This window comes from Phoenix dactylifera, chromosome 3, assembly GCF_051530095.1.
Source record: "Phoenix dactylifera cultivar Ajwa chromosome 3, Ajwa_hap1_PhDact_Kaust_v1.1, whole genome shotgun sequence".
NCBI classification, from domain to species: domain Eukaryota; kingdom Viridiplantae; phylum Streptophyta; class Magnoliopsida; order Arecales; family Arecaceae; genus Phoenix; species Phoenix dactylifera.
The window spans coordinates 10,162,501-10,179,214 of record NC_143192.1 but is presented as its reverse complement, the minus strand read 5'-3'; the positions used below and the strand labels follow the sequence as shown (position 1 = coordinate 10,179,214).

The window sequence follows — 16,714 nt, the reverse complement described above, 5'->3', positions numbered from 1 at the left end:
TTATTCTATCCTTCTTTATATATTAAAAAAAAAAATTGGGGTTATTACACTACCCCAGGTAGGTGCGTGGTGGGGGGCCACCCCACCCTACACCTGGAGGGGAGCACGGCCGAGGCATTATCACCAAGAGGGGGTACAAACCATTCTACTGCCATGCAGCTTGTCAGAGCGGCAATTATGGGGGTCGTATCCACAGCTGGCGGCGAGGAGGAGGAGCGAGGCAGCCTGGGCGTCGAGCTTGAGGATGTTTCTGCGACTTTAGGAGAGGATGAGTCTGAGGCCGACTATGTGGATTGTGATCCATGATGATTCTCACTTGGAATTACAGGGGGGCGGCCAAGCCGTCCTTCATGTCTTTTTTCAAATGGTTAGTGCAGGTCCATTGTCCGGACATCTGTTTCCTTTGGAGATCCGATTATCTGGCGAGGGGCTCAGATGATTGAGGCGGCACATGGAGAGGGACTAGGAGACCTATGCAGTCGACTCCTAGGGGCTGTCAGGAGGCATCTTGGTCCTGTGGAGGCGAGGTGTGGCGACAGTTGATGTCTTCCACAACTGCCCCCAACAAGTAGTCATGGTCGTGTCGAGTCCTGACGCTGCTCCGTGGGTGCTGTGTGGTGTGTACGCGAGCACGGATCACAGGGTTAGGAGAGTCCTTTGGCAGGAGATCACCAACATGATCGCCCAGGGTATTCCAACAGTAGTGGTTAGTGACTTCAACTATATCCAGAGTGAGAATGAGAAGTGGGGGGGTGCTACCTTCACGGATCGAGTGGACAGGAGGGAGTTCCATGATTTTGTATCGCAGAACGGCCTGATAGACTTAGATTTTTCCAGACCACAGTTTACCTGGTGCAATAATCAGTCGAGCAGTGCTAGGGTTTGGGAGCGATTAGATAGGGCCTTTGCATCCCCAGATTGGATCCTTCGATTTCCTACTGGCTGGGTGAGTCACCTATGTCGGATTGCCTCAGACCATTGTCCTCTACTACTTGCTACCTCATCGGGTCCCACTCATCACAGCCCCTTCCGTTTTGAGAAGGTTTGGCTGTCGTACCTCCAGTCTTGGGATGCAATGCAACGGATCTCGCACAAACTTGAGTTGACCAAGAGGCGTCTTCACCGTTGGAATTGCGAGGTTGTGGGCAACATTTTCCCGCGATTGAAGGGGGTAGAGACCTCGATCGCTGAGTTGCAAAGGAAGGAAGACCTAGGGGGCGTGCTTCCAGAGGACGATATGGCCGATCTTCGGGGACTACTTGCGACTCACCATTCGCTGCTACGGCAACATGAGATTTTCTGGAGACAGAAATCTCGTATGCAGTGGGTAAGTGAGGGTGATCATAACACTAGCTTCTTTCATCAGACGACGGTTATCCGGAGACAGCGGAGCATGATCCACTCTCTGCGAGATGAGTTTGGCTATCGGGTGGAGGGTGAGCCTGCCATCCGACAGGTCTTACTCGATTTTTTCTGCGCTAGATGGAGGATGAGGAGGCCAGTGATGGTGACCACCCTCTGAGGGTGGACGTGGGTATTGGTGATGTTGAGATTGTATCCCTGATTCAGCCGGTGTCAGCACAGGAGGTCCAGAAGGCAGTCTGGGCCTTGGCAGCAGATAAGGCCTCGGGACCTGATGGTTTTCCCCCTTTCTTCTTTTGGCAGTATTGGGGTATTATTCGACAAGCGGTGGTGGAGGCTATTCAGTGCTTCTTCACCCAGGCAACGATGCCTGAGGATTGGAAGGCTACCTTCATCATGCTTATACCTAAGCATCAGGACGCGGCTGAGCCTTGTCACTTTAGGCCCATTAGCTTGTGCACAACCTCACACAAGATTGTGGTAGGAATGATAGTGGGCAGGATGAAGCTCCTTTTTCCTGGTATCATCAACCAGGAGCAGGGGGCTTTTGTAGCCAGTAGAAATATTTTCCACAATGTTATGTTGGCCCAAAAAATGATGTGAGATCTTCGGCGAGCATCGAAGCGGCACAGTGAGAATGATAGTGTTATTTTGATAATTAACAAGCATTTAACAAGAGTATGTTATAAGTTAAATCGATACTTCATTTATAAGTTCATTACTCTCAGTATATTTGTATAAATTGATATAGATACATTTCATTGTTTATATGAATGAATCTAACCTTGAGATGCAGCAAAGTGTTGATTGAGTCGACCCAAAGGATGATTAGGTCGACCCCGGCACATCAAGAAATCATTTGGCACACTTCTGCAAAAATGGCACAGATGAACAGTGAGTTGGGTCGACCCAAGGAAAGCATGAGTCGACCCAAACATCAAGATCCTCAAACAACTCAGAAAATGGTTCTCTGGATTTACTGAGAGGGTCGACCCAAGAAGAAGTTGAGTCGACCCAAGTAAACCTTGAGTTGACCCAAAGAAAGGTTGAGTCGACCCAAGTGAAGAAAGGCTGAAATTCAAGATTCTGAATTTTCTGAAAGTTGGGTCGACCCAAGAAAAATTTGAGCTGACCCAAGGTTTGAGTCGACCCAAGAAAAGTTTGAGCTGACCCAAGGTTTGAGTCGACCCAAAGAAAGGTTGGGTCGACCCAAGGGAAGGAAGGCTGAATTTCAAGGTTCTGTGTTTTCTGAGAGGGTCGACCCAAGGAATGTTTGAGTCGACCCAAGTGAAAGTTGGGTCGACCCAAGGACAGGTTGAGCCGACCCAAACACGGGCTGAAGCATAACGGCTAGTTCTGCAGATGTACTTTTTGTCCTTTCCAAGGTCAGTAACGGCTAGTTTTTCAAATCTAACCATTGGGGCTTGACCAAAGGATGTGGGAAGCTATTTAAAGGGGCACTATTCATCAGATAGAATAACTTTTGCAAGGAATATCAAAGAGTACATAAGAAAACAAAAGTGCCCTAATCTTCTTCATTCAAGAGCTTCATTCAAGAATCAAAGAAAGAGGTTGAGCAGATTCAAAGAGTCATCAAGAGCTCCATCCTCCCTTGAAGAGTGAAGCATCCTTGACAAAGAAGAGAGAAGCCACTTCAAAGCGATAAATATTTTCTAACTCTTCTTTGTAGTTAATATTGTTACATTTGCTCATTTAGGAGTTTGAATCTTTCTTTTTGTTTGTCAAACTATTTGTAAAGGTTGGTTGGTTAGCCCGCAAAACCAACGGGATAGGTTTTTGGTCAGCCCGGAAAACCAAAGTGTAAAGGTTCGTTGGTGAGCCCGTAAAACCAACATAGGTTCGTTGGTGAGCCCGTAAAACCAACAAAGATTTTTGGTGAACCCGGAAAACCAAAGTGTATAGGTTCGTTGGTGAGCCCGTAAAACCAACAAAGGTTTTTGGATTGTGAGCCCGGAAAACAATCCAACTGTAATCCGCGGGATTATAGTGAATTCCCAAGGGGTCGCTTGGGGAGTGGACGTAGGTGCTAAGGAGAGCACCGAACCACTATATATTGTTGTGTTTGTGTTGTGCATGTGCTTACGTTTATTCTTGCAATATCTTCCATCTTTGTTCTAGTTTAACTCATTCAAATAATTTAAGAAAGCATCCACCGCACTTAATTAAGAAAACTTTTAAAACACCAAAATTTAGAAGAAACCAATTCACCCCCCCCCCCCCCCCCTCTTGGATTGTCACCTTGGGCAACAAGTGGTATCAGAGCCAGGTGCTCTAATAGTACTCATTGATCTCACAATCAAGAGTTAAAGATCATGACAACCCAAGTGGGATGTTCTATGAGTGAGGGACAATTAATTGATAGACCTCCACTATTTGATGGTATAAACTACACATATTGGAAAGCACGCATGCGCATTTTCATTCAAGCACATGACTACGATTAATGGAGTATCATAGTCAATGGGCTACATACAAATACTAATCATGATAAAGAAAGGGCTCAGCAAAATGCAAAAGCCATGAATATTCTATATTGTGCATTGGATGATAGTGAACTTAATAGCATATCTTTTTGCATAACTGCTAAGGAAATATGGAATATGCTTGAAGTTAAATATGAATGCACTAACGTTTCTAGTGAATTTGAAACTAGTTCCGAAGAAGAAGAGTATCAAACTGAAACTGAAAATCTATGCTTTGTAGCACATGAAGATGAGGTATGTACTCGAACACAAAGTGATTTCTCATTCAAAAATCAAGTACATACTGAAGCTCAATCTGATTTTACATTTGATGAACTTTATGATGCTTTTTCTGATTTATACTTAGAATACAAGAAGCTTAATTTAAAAAATAAGAAGCTTAGTTTAAAGAATAAAAAGCTAAATCTAAAAATGTCAGAAGAAAGAAATTCTACCGTTGAAATGAAAGACAAATTAAATTTTGAGAATGAACATTTAAGGTTAAATTCAGAAGAATTAATTCAGAAAAATCAGAATTTAATTAAAGAAAATCAAAACTTAAGTAAAAAGGTTAACCAACTGAAATCTTTTATTAACAAATTCACTGTAAGTTCAGAAAGATTAAAAACAATGTTTGAAAGCCAACATGCTGATTTTGATAAATCAAAACTTGACTGGACTTCCTTACTTAACAATAAACCCCTAAATAAAAAGGTAATTAATTTACCAAGCAAACCATCAAATAAGATAACTTGTTTCAAATATGAAAAGAATAGGCATAAAAACTTTACCTATTGTTTCAATACAAGCAAATCAAATGATAAAATTATTACAATTAAACAGATTTGGATTCCAAAAGGAACCATATGCACTAACTCCCAAAGACCCAAGCAAGCTTGGGTACCTAAAATGAAAAACTGAGATTATCTTGCAAATGTGTCAAAGCAGCCCTTGAAGCTCATGTGAAACTCTTAATTGGGTGCCATGGCACGTGACTTATAAATAAATTTTATTTCATCATTTGTGAATGTAATTTAAATTGTCATTTTATGTCTTGATATGCTTAACTTTATAAATTCAGTTAGGCTATTGAATATTTATTAAATGCCTTGTATGTATGACAAATCTTATCTACACGATCCTAGCATGAAATTTTCTAGTGCTTGCATGATGATAAGAAAACAATGAATGAATATGTATAACTTTCTCCTTCAAGTTTTCAAAATCTAAATTTTCTCTCTAGTATAAATGATTGATGCTGATTTCATGCCTTCATGTTAAAACTTCATTGAGCATAATCATTGTATCCATGATTAATATCTTTCTCTAAAATTATCTCAAATTCTACTGATTAATTGTAACATGTCATGCTTAACTTGATCATAAAAATCTTTTAAAGCATGAATATTAATTCTTTTAAACTATCACTCATAAGTCAAAATAAAATCCTAATTGCTCTAAAAGAAGATTGCTCAACTCCCTGAAACATGATTATTAGTGTTGAAAACTAAATCATAATCAAAATTTTTGATAGAAACAACTGTTTAAGATAATTTGATTAAAACTCAACTTGTATATCTTATTGATAATTATCTTAAGCAAATAGAATCTAAGCTAAATTAATTCTGAAAATAAAAAAAAAATTGATTTGACCTTGATGAATCCTTCTATTGCCTCACATGCTTGTCCTTGAACCATTTTACTTAATGAAGTTATCTCTTTAGTTCAAGTGACTTGTGCTTGCTTATATTTAGGCAATCTCTTGAGTAAAGTGACTCAAATTCAATTATTATCATGTCTCATTTTGAGTCATCTAGTTAAGAAATATGTTGTATGAATGTTTTTGTATCCTAGAGAACCTAATGAATTGCCTTCAAGAAAAGAAAAAGATTTAGCTAATGATACAGGACTTATGAGCAAGAAATTTCAACTTGAATGACACCTCGATGAAAGATACAATAAACATCCCCTTGCAAATAAAAAAAAAGAGAGATTTTCTTCAGCCAAGGATGTAAAGAATTTAAAAGATATTTGGCTTGAAGAATGCTAAATGCATTGGTAATCTAAACCCTTCTCTTGTGAGTTAGTTGAGCAAAATTAATAGTCTGAAATTATATGGTAGCATGATTAAACATTTAATTGCTAATCTTCTTGATATCATGCTTCATTCTCATGCTAATGATAATTGTTTCATGGTATGATTAAATTGAAGTTCACTTTTGCCTGTATAATGCATAACCATGAAATACACAAGTTTATGCCTCAAGTTTCTAATTCAAAATAACTTGTGATAAGCTATGAATCATTGGGCATAATGAAAATGCTGTTTGCATGATATATATTTATATGCAGCTTATTAGATTAATTCTTTATTCTGCTCTTTCATGTAACTACTTGAAAATGACAAAAAGAGATAGAGATAAAGAAAAAGAAAATGAACATTGCTCAGAAGAAGTAAAAGCTAAGTAAATACTCCAATCTTAAGTAAAAGCAGCGCAAGCATAATATATTCAGCATATTTGTGAGACTTGTGTGAACATTCTTTTGGAAGGGATAAAATCCGTAATTAATTATATTTAAATAGGGAGAGTTTGGAGTGAATATCTTGTTGCTAAAGAGAACAGTTTAACATTTCTACATTGCTCATTATAGGGATGGTGCCAATGGGGAGGCTAGTGGTAATACCCGGCACTATTTGACCCAACTATTCGGTGTAGGGTATATTAGGGACGGCACAAGAGGGAGGCTAGTGGTAGTACCTCGTGCCCCTTCCAACTCCACCGGATAGGGAGCAAATAGAGTATAGAGCATAAGAAGGTAAAAATGAAAGTATATAAGAAGAATCAAGTCAAATTTTTAATCACTTAAAAACACACTTTAAGGATGAAATCAGTACAAGATTATATTTAAATAGGAGGAGTTTATTTGAAAAGAATTGATTTTGATCATTGACATGCTTGCTCTTAATATTTTAATGCATGACTTAACACATAATATATTTTGCATATGGCATGATGTCTTGAATTATGGGTTCTCAATATTTTGTAATGCTCCATGCTTGGACAATTTGATTGAATGTTTGAAATACTACATAAAATTTTTATTTGGTATTATTGAAAAGAAATTTCAGAATTGTCGTTCACAATCATCTTTAAAATCTGAAAGTTGAATAAATTTGTAAAAAGGAGAAGAGAAGGATATCTCTATTTAGGCAAAATGAATTGATTTTGTTTTATCCTTCAACTTGCTTAACTTTGGTATATAATGTTCAAATTCATACCAAAACTCAACATAAATACAAATATTCTGAATATGCTCTTATATGTTTGAAATATGTGTTTTCAATCGTAATGATTTAAGATGAGCTACAATGTGAAGATACATATCTCAAATTACAACTTTGAAAGCCTCCTTGAGAATCTTTATGAAATTCAGAATCTGATTTTGTATAAAGCTTAAACTCAATATGAATTTCTAGATAAAACTACAGCTTAAGAAAAATAGAATAATTCTGATGCCTTGATTGCTTGCCCCGATACGCATCTGAAACATATCATTTCTTATCTTCAAAGTGTACTAATATTGGTCTGAATGATGTGTCTTTCGATAATCTTGATTGCAAATAAATATTTTTAAATATGTGATTTTATTTTGATATTGAAAAGATTTATTGTGCTTCATATATACATTGCTGAAAAACTTTGATTAAGAAATTGAGTTCTATAAATATATATACTTCAATGATCATCTATATGTTTTTTTTTTCCTCTCCTACATTATTAAAGACTTCTATCAAAATATATATGTATATATATATTATTAAAAGAGTGAATGATCTTAAGTTTAGAAATATTTCAGCTCACTCAAATGATTCTTAAAAGAAAGAAAATGTAAATGCTTTTGAAAGAATTTGAGCTTCAAATGAATTATTTTCTGATTAATATTTCAGTACATTTTCTCAAAGATTAAGAGGAAGCATAACTTGTTCTTAAAAGATTAAAAAGAGTGATTGCTATAAATTTTGAATAATTCTAGATCACTCTACATTCTTGATATCATAAAGTTTCAGTTTTATTCACGTTTATCATTAAAATCTGAAATTCAACAAAAGATAAGAATAATTAAAGAAGAATGCATCTTTTAAGGGGGAGCTTTAGATATTCAGTATCTTATCCTAAAGTTACTTTAATTTGATGCATACCTTGAATTTTATGGATTGATTTTGATGAACCTCCTTATATTGCAAGACTTGCTTTAATTATATAATAAGTTTATACCTTGAGATGAGTTCTATAAAGGTTGTCTTATCTCAAACCTTGAATCTTATGAAAATAAAATATATTTTCGAGATTGACAATTTTATTGAACAAATTCTAAAACTCTCAAATGGAATGATTAATTAAGGGGGAGAAAGAAAATTTCAGAGGGAGAGATCATATAGAACTTAATCATGTAAATTCACAACTAAAGATGAGAGAAAGAATACTAAATGTAAAGTGGTATTAAACTTTGTGCCTCATTGAATATCTTTTGAAAGTTGGATTTTCATCTGTACTTAATTGGTAAATCACTTGTTTTGAAAACTAAGTGAAAAGGATTCCATTTGTCTTAGTATTGGAAATTTACTTTGGAATCTACTAATGAGCTCTTATTGGCTTGCACTTTAGTGTTTCAATCATGAGCCAATTCATTTTAATTGATTTTGATGATATGATCTTTAAAGGAGTAAAAGAAAGTCTTTAAGAGAGCTTTCAAAGAACTTTCAAAGCTCTGAATTTTATGTATCCTACATTGCATAAACTCATATTTTGGTATCTATGCTCCAATACTTTTATATCATGAAAGAACTTTGAAGTCATTAAGAATTAAGGATTCAACATAATCTTATGTTTTTCGAGTATATAAGTTTTGATCTTTATCTGCTCTTATACTATACTCTAAAAATTAATTAGATTGCTCTCATGTTGCTATATACTTAATATATTAAAAAAAAAAAGGTATTGAAGTTTCATTCGTGCTTTCTTTGAATATTATTCTTGATACTCCTTGAAATAACTTGAAAAAGATTCCATCTACACTTGATTTCAAAACTATCTTTGGAATCTACATTTAGAGATCACTTCTGGCTTATATCCTAAATATCTCATTCCTAAAGCCAAACACATAGAAATAAGATATGATTTTATTAGGGATCATGTGCAAAATGGAAACATATGTATTGAGCATATATGCACTGAAAAACAATTAGCCGACATATTCACAAAACCCTTGAGTGAAGATAGATTCTGCACGCTAAGGAGAGAATTAGGTATATGTGATCCTTTTTATTGAAGAAATATAAAAGGGAGCCAGTAGTCTCATGATACATTCCTCCAATTTCTAAAAATCCATGAAACATGAGTCAAACTTGTTATCTATAGATTCCTTACTCATGTATCATTGTCCCAGAAAGAATTTATAAGGATTGGAAGCAAGAAAAATTTTTAGAAGCAAAAAGGAAGAGAAAAGAAAAATTCTGCACTTGGGTCAACCCAACCCAGAATAGGGTCGACCCAAGAAGTTTCTTGAGTCGACCCAACGTCGGGATCCCACTGTTAAAAGGGGGACCCGTGAGCTATCTAGGGCACTGTTTACCCTTTGTCCTCTTCCGAAAACCTTATTTTTCACTCTCAAATCTTCTCCAATCATCTCCAAACAGTAGATTACTTCAAGATCTTGGAGAAATGGGACCCGAGAGAGCCGTAGCCAAGCGATCCGGGAGAGTCTCACGATCTTGTTTAGAGACTAGGATATGTATCTAGTTCTCATATGTATTTGGTGGTTATCATGCATCTTTAAACTTTGATTGAGGAATATTGTATTTGCTTTTGCTTTTGATATACTAAAATGTTCCTATTTTGATCAATGAAGTTTGAAGTTTGGTATTTATTGCATCTTTTCCCATGTACCTATTTGATGATAACAAAAAGGGGGAGAAGTAAAGAAAGAGTAATAGGGGAGAAGTAAAGATATCTTTAGAGTAAATAGAGTAACAAAAAGGGGGAGAAGTAAAGAAAGAGTAATAAGAGGAGAAGTAAAGAAAGAAAGAGAAATAATTTGTAAAACAAATAGAAAATCATATAGGAAAGCATATACATCCAAGGGGGAGCAATTTGCAACAATGAAAATGATCAACTCAAAAATTTATATCAAATTTCAGAATTTGGCACACATAATTTCAGAATTTGGCATGCACCTTTCACACCTCGATACATAATCTGAAACTCATATTTTATCTCAAATTTTTGGAGTTTCATCTTTAATGAATTATAAATGAAAGGGGGAGTAACTCAAAAAGTCAAATTGGCAACATTTAAATGATATAGGGGGAGACTTCACTCTTATATATGAAAAGCTGAAATTCAGCAAGTTAAGCCCTTTTCAAAAACTGATTTTAAGATAAGTATCAATAGGCTCATACTCTTTATTTTGTAATCATCAAAAAGGGGGAGATTGAGAATGATAGTGTTATTTTGATAATTAACAAGCATTTAACAAGAGTATGTTATAAGTTAAATCGATACTTCATTTATAAGTTCATTACTCTCAGTATATTTGTATAAATTGATATAGATACATTTCATTGTTTATATGAATGAATCTAACTTTGAGATGCAGCAAAGTGTGGATTGAGTCGACCCAAAGGATGATTAGGTCGACCCCGGCACATCAAGAAATCATTTGGCACACTTCTGCAAAAATGGAACAGATGAACAGTGAGTTGGGTCGACCCAAGGAAAGCATGAGTCGACCCAAACATCAAGATCCTCAAACAACTCAGAAAATGGTTCTCTGGATTTACTGAGAGGGTCGACCCAAGAAGAAGTTGAGTCGACCCAAGTAAACCTTGAGTTGACCCAAAGAAAGGTTGAGTCGACCCAAGTGAAGAAAGGCTGAAATTCAAGATTCTGAATTTTCTGAAAGTTGGGTCGACCCAAGAAAAATTTGAGCTGACCCAAGGTTTGAGTCGACCCAAGAAAAGTTTGAGCTGACCCAAGGTTTGAGTCGACCCAAAGAAAGGTTGGGTCGACCCAAGGGAAGGAAGGCTGAATTTCAAGGTTCTGTGTTTTCTGAGAGGGTCGACCCAAGGAATGTTTGAGTCGACCCAAGTAAAAGTTGGGTCGACCCAAGGACAGGTTGAGCCGACCCAAACACGGGCTGAAGCATAACGGCTAGTTCTGCAGATGTACTTTTTGTCCTTCCCAAGGTCAGTAACGGCTAGTTTTTCAAATCTAACCATTGGGGCTTGACCAAAGGATGTGGGAAGCTATTTAAAGGGGCACTACTCATCAGATAGAATAACTTTTGCAAGGAATATCAAAGAGTACATAAGAAAACAAAAGTGCCCTAATCTTCTTCATTCAAGAGCTTCATTCAAGAATCAAAGAAAGAGGTTGAGCAGATTCAAAGAGTCATCAAGAGCTCCATCCTCCCTTGAAGAGTGAAGCATCCTTGACAAAGAAGAGAGAAGCCACTTCAAAGCGATAAATATTTTCTAACTCTTCTTTGTAGTTAATATTGTTACATTTGCTCATTTAGGAGTTTGAATCTTTCTTTTTGTTTGTCAAACTATTTGTAAAGGTTGGTTGGTTAGCCCGCAAAACCAACGGGATAGGTTTTTGGTGAGCCCGGAAAACCAAAGTGTAAAGGTTCGTTGGTGAGCCCGTAAAACCAACATAGGTTCGTTGGTGAGCCCGTAAAACCAACAAAGGTTTTTGGTGAACCTAGAAAACCAAAGTGTATAGGTTCGTTGGTGAGCCCGTAAAACCAACAAAGGTTTTTGGATTGTGAGCCCGTAAAACAATCCAACTGTAATCCGCGGGATTATAGTGAATTCCCAAGGGGTCGCTTGGGGAGTGGACGTAGGTGCTAAGGAGAGCACCGAACCACTATATATTGTTGTGTTTGTGTTGTGCATGTGCTTACGTTTATTCTTGCAATATCTTCCATCTTTGTTCTAGTTTAACTCATTCAAATAATTTAAGAAAGCATCCACCGCACTTAATTAAGAAAACTTTTAAAACACCAAAATTTAGAAGAAACCAATTCACCCCCCCTCTTGGATTGTCACCTTGGGCAACACACAGCCTGATGGCAGTCAAGCTGGATATGAAGCGAGCTTACGACAGGATCAGGTGGAGTTTTCTCCAGCGGACACTGGAGGCGTACGGCTTCCACAGGCAGTGGATTGGTTGGGTTATGGGGTGTGTCTGGGGGCCAAAGTTTTCTATCTTGGTCAACGACACACTATTATCTTTCTTCGAGTCCACCATGGGGTTACAGTAGGGATGTCCCTTATCCTTTTACTTGTTTATTATCTGTGCTGATATTTTATCCTGTGCTTTGCGGAGAGTGTGCGCCAGCCGGGAGCTGGAGGCCTATGTCCCAGCACCGGAGGCCCGACCTATCTTCCACTTACTTTTTGCTGATGATTGTCTTCTTCTGACCAGGGCATGGATTCCAGATGCTCGGGTCCTTCACAGGGTGGTGGCGGACTACTGCGCGGCGTCCGGTCAGAGAGTGAATTTGCTTAAGTCTGCCGTTTCTTTCAGCCCCAGCACGGAAAGCAGAGTCAGACAGGAGATTAGAGAGATATTGCAGATATCGGAGCAGGAGAGGACGCTGACCTACCTAGGTGTCCCTATCACTGGCCGGAGGCTACGGGTGGCAGAGTGCTCGGGCTTGGTGCAGCGGATCCAGAGTAGGTTGGAGGGATGGAGGGTGTCCTCCCTATCCATGATGGGGAGAGTGATATTGGTCAAATCGATGTTGGGATCCATACCGGTGTATCTTATGGCCAACACAGTGGTACCGAAGACGGTTCTGTAAAAGATTGAGCGCCTTCTTCGGAGCTTCTTGTGGGGGTCATACAATAGAGGCCACGGAGTGCACCTGGTGGCTTGGGAGCAGGTTTGCCTTCCTACTAGTGAGGGTGGTCTAGGGGTGCAGTCCCTCATAGAGAGACACAAGGCGTTCATTGCTCGGCACGCGGCTCGGTTTATGTTACAGCCACACGGCCTCTGAAGTCAGGTGATAGCAGCCAAATATGGTCGAGTGGTTTCAGAGGTGGCATGGAGGGGTCATCGAGTCTCCTTCATGTGGCGCAAGATCGAAAGGTACCTGCCGTCAGTATCGGCACACACCAGGTGTTTGATTGGCGATCGCCGGAGTATTGACGTGACCAGCAATTCGTGGGTGGATACCCTTCCCTAGAGATGCTGGTCGACTATGGTTGATACAGAGGTAGTGGAGGGGCTACGGGTGTGCGACCTCCTAGCACCAGGAGGGCCAGAGTGGGACGAGGCCAGACTCAAGCTGTTGTTCGGGGTACATCTTGCTGCGAGGATTCGGTCCCTTCCGTTACCAGAATGTGGGGGGCTAGATGTCAGGGTGTGGGTTATCTTGAGCCGGGCCAGTGTTAGACTGGGAGATCTCTCCTATGTTATTCAGCCGGAGCACGAGCCGGGGCCGGATTGCACTTGGATCTAGAGGTCCGGACTCCACCCGAGGGTAGCTCTCTTCTTATGGAAGTTGTTCTGGGACTGCCTTTTGACGAGAGCAGTGCTGAGCAGGCGTGGCTGGGGGGTCCCCGCAGAGTGCGGGACGTGTGAAGCTGAGGAGTCTATGGACCACATGCTTTTCTAATGTACATGGGCGAGGTCGACATGGCAGTGGACTGGGATCCCGTAGGGGGCCCGAAGTGTGCGACTACAGTTCCTTAGGGTGATACGGTAGTGGCTAGCTAGTTCACGAACTCGTAAAGAGGGCATCGGAGCGACTTGCACAGCACATCAGATCTGGCTGGCAAGGAATGCTCGTACTCTCAGCGAGTGTAGGGTGTCACCGAGGTTTGTTGCAAAGCTTGCTCGAGCCAGGCCACGGAGATCAGGCCCATCCCTTCTGCAGATAGACCTTTGATAGCTCGGGACATCTGGTGTTCCCCCTTGCTTCAGCAGCTCCTCAGATGGTGTTTTTCACCTGGGAGCCCCCACCCCCGAGCTTCCTCAAGATCAACTTCGATGGGTCAGTTCTGGATGGTGGTACGCGGGGCGGTGCAGACTTTGTCATACGGGGCCTGCACTCCAGGGCAGTGGCCGCAGGTGGCTGCCAGTTTTTTGATACATCGGTTCCGGGAGCAGAGCTGCATGCAGCCTAGGCGGGTCTTCGACATGCGCGGGTGGTGCTGCGGGCCAGCTTGATTGTTCTAGAGGGCGATTAGGCCACTGTCATCGGGTGGATTCAGATGGGGTCGAGGGATGAGAGCACAGACCACCCCTTGATCCGCGACATAGTGATGATGATGAGAGATGGGGGGGCCATCCAGGCCAAGCATGTATTTAGGGAGGCCAATGGGGCGGCCGATTGGGTGGCTGCTTACGCGGCCCACCACTCGGGGTATGCCCTGCGGTCGGGGGAGGGGGAGCTGCCATTGGCACTTCACGAGTTGTTGTATTTTGACCTTGTTGGGTGTATTCGTACACGCACTGTATGAAGCACCCGTTTTCAGCACAAAAAAAAAAGTATTCCCTTCCCTTCATAGTTATAACAGTGATTATCACTGTTAATTAATTTTTATCAGCATGATATCAGCTAGCTTGGCCCAAATATCGCTGTCATGCTCACATCAACTGACCCCTAATCTGGAGTCGATTCAGGAGCGTGTCTTAGAGACACATTATAAGTGAATCAATGACATGCTGAAGGCTTGCAAACGGAAAGCTTTTAATCTGTTTCACAATATTTTGGGAAAAAGGGTTTTACCCTTCATTTGCATAATTTGCATCTGTTTGTTGCCGATGCCTCATCTATTTCCTCCTCCTCCAAGTTCTTTGCCATGGCAATCACTTCTAAACACTACCTCTACCCCCGTTAGTTATTTAATATTCCTATTCTATTAACTTTTTTCTTATATAACTAAGATGAAGGGAACAAAAAAATAAAAAATATAAACTCTTTTCTTTTTCCTTGTTTGCAGTCACAATTATATTACATCGGTTCAAAAATTTGTCACCTCAAATCACATTTTTTCCACAAATCATAAGATTTTAAAGGCATTATGAAATCTCGAGCAATATATATAGGATTAGCGAATTCTGCTTGAAGTGTCAACCTAATGCTTTTCTTTAGCATTCATGCAACTTCTTTTGTGGTTATTCATGTCCAGAGTAAATGACGAGCATTTACGTACAGCGGCCATATAGACGCATACATCTAGATGCTTTGCACTACTGAACTTCAAAAGGTACGTGAAACGTGATAGATAGAATGATCAAGTGATTGCCCATGATGTGATTAAAAGCATATAAATACCATAAAAAAGAGGTTTTTATGGTTTTTATATGTTGTCATGACACATCAGAGGTTTTACATAAAAAAGAAAGAAAGACGCATCAAAGGTTAATAATCTAATGTCATTGCATGACACAAGGATGGAGATCCCATTTTGGGGCCTAATTTCTTGCAACTATGGTCGCTATTCTTCATCTTCGTTAACTGGGTCATATTCAATGATGTCATGCCATTTTGTTTGCTACCCATTCACAAACTCCATGTTCACCAGCATGCATCTCCCATTTACTGAAATCAGTTAGATCACGCAAATTATCAGCTCTAAGGGCGAAACCTTAGATCCTTATATAGTTGAACCTAAGCTAATGATGAAGATATCTAAAGGAAGCAGTAGAGAAGAAATCAAATTCAAGCAATGAGCGCACAATCAGCTATGAAGACTGCTTTTCTCTTGATCATGGTTCTTCTTGCTACCGTCGCCGCGAATGCTGCATCGATGGCGATACATGAAGCAAGTAGCATCCCTGCAAGTTTAGGTAAGAGACTAAGGAGCTTCCTTGGGAGGACTGGTGGCATTTGGAATTCAGTAAGCATAGGAGTGGAAGGTGGAAGTGAAGTTGATAGCTCCAAAATGAGAGCAAAGGTGGGAGACAAAGGAGGCAGGCATGTTGGGAGTACTTCTTCGAGCTGCATGACTCTCGAATATTGCAAGAAGAACAAGGTGATTTGCACCAAGAAGTGCAGCAAGCGGCATGGCAGCGTCGTCGAGAAGAAGCATATCCCAAAGAAGTGCACTATCAAGTGCAAGAAGTGCATCCCAGACTGCTAAACATCTTAGATTCCCTTATTTGATAAGAAGTTATTAAGAACAGGTTCTCTAGTTTGTTTGTCATCTCTTCCTTAGGCTCTTTATGTTGAAGCTCTCTTTTCTAGTAATATTGTGGTTCAGTGAAATAAAAGATAATTCCTCCAACAGATCAGGGATTTTCTTTTTCATACTGGCTTCAATATTGAAAATTACAGGGTTCTACGATGTGCTATTAAGAGGAAATCTACAACAGATGACATCTCTAATCTTCATGAATGTAAGATTTGGGGACAGGTCTCTGGTATAATTCTGCAACAGACTTCACCTGCAAGCTTGTTGATACCTTAGCCTAATCTTTCTTGCAAACAGAAAAAGGTGACAAAAAATTGAATGCCACCAATGTGGGTTCGAATCAAAAGGAGCCTTTTGAGGAGAAGGCCCAATAAACGTCACCAATTAATGTTGCATTTGTTCAGAGGACCAAAAGATTCAAATTCATCTTTCTGATTGATCTAATAGGAGGGAAGGAAGAATTCCCTCAATTTGCTCAACTCAAATCTCTCAAAAGAACATTAGAAAAGATAGAAAAATTATGAAAGTAGAGTTTATATCTTTTTTTTCCTTCGTTAATGATTAGAAAACCGAGATACATAGCCTTTATTTACGATGGTGAGATCCGTCCTTGCACAGTTCGGGTCGGATTCCTTTCTTAATTCTAATAGGACTCACTTTC

The 16,714-nt window shown here is 39.5% G+C and overlaps 2 protein-coding genes across 2 annotated transcripts; both read left to right on the top strand.

The window, feature by feature from the left end:
* The first annotated feature begins 574 nt into the window (after positions 1–574).
* LOC149767883 (uncharacterized) lies at positions 575–1,965 on the top strand. The gene is made up of 2 exons (XM_089929369.1): positions 575–1,327; positions 1,483–1,965. Exons 1-2 carry the CDS (start codon positions 575–577, stop codon positions 1,963–1,965), a joined length of 1,236 nt encoding a protein of 411 aa, XP_089785495.1.
* Positions 1,966–15,606: 13,641 nt separating this feature from the next.
* Positions 15,607–16,002, top strand: LOC120104941 (uncharacterized). Its single transcript, XM_039116894.3, has one exon. It carries the CDS (start codon positions 15,607–15,609, stop codon positions 16,000–16,002), a length of 396 nt encoding a protein of 131 aa, XP_038972822.1.
* Positions 16,003–16,714: the final 712 nt, after the last annotated feature.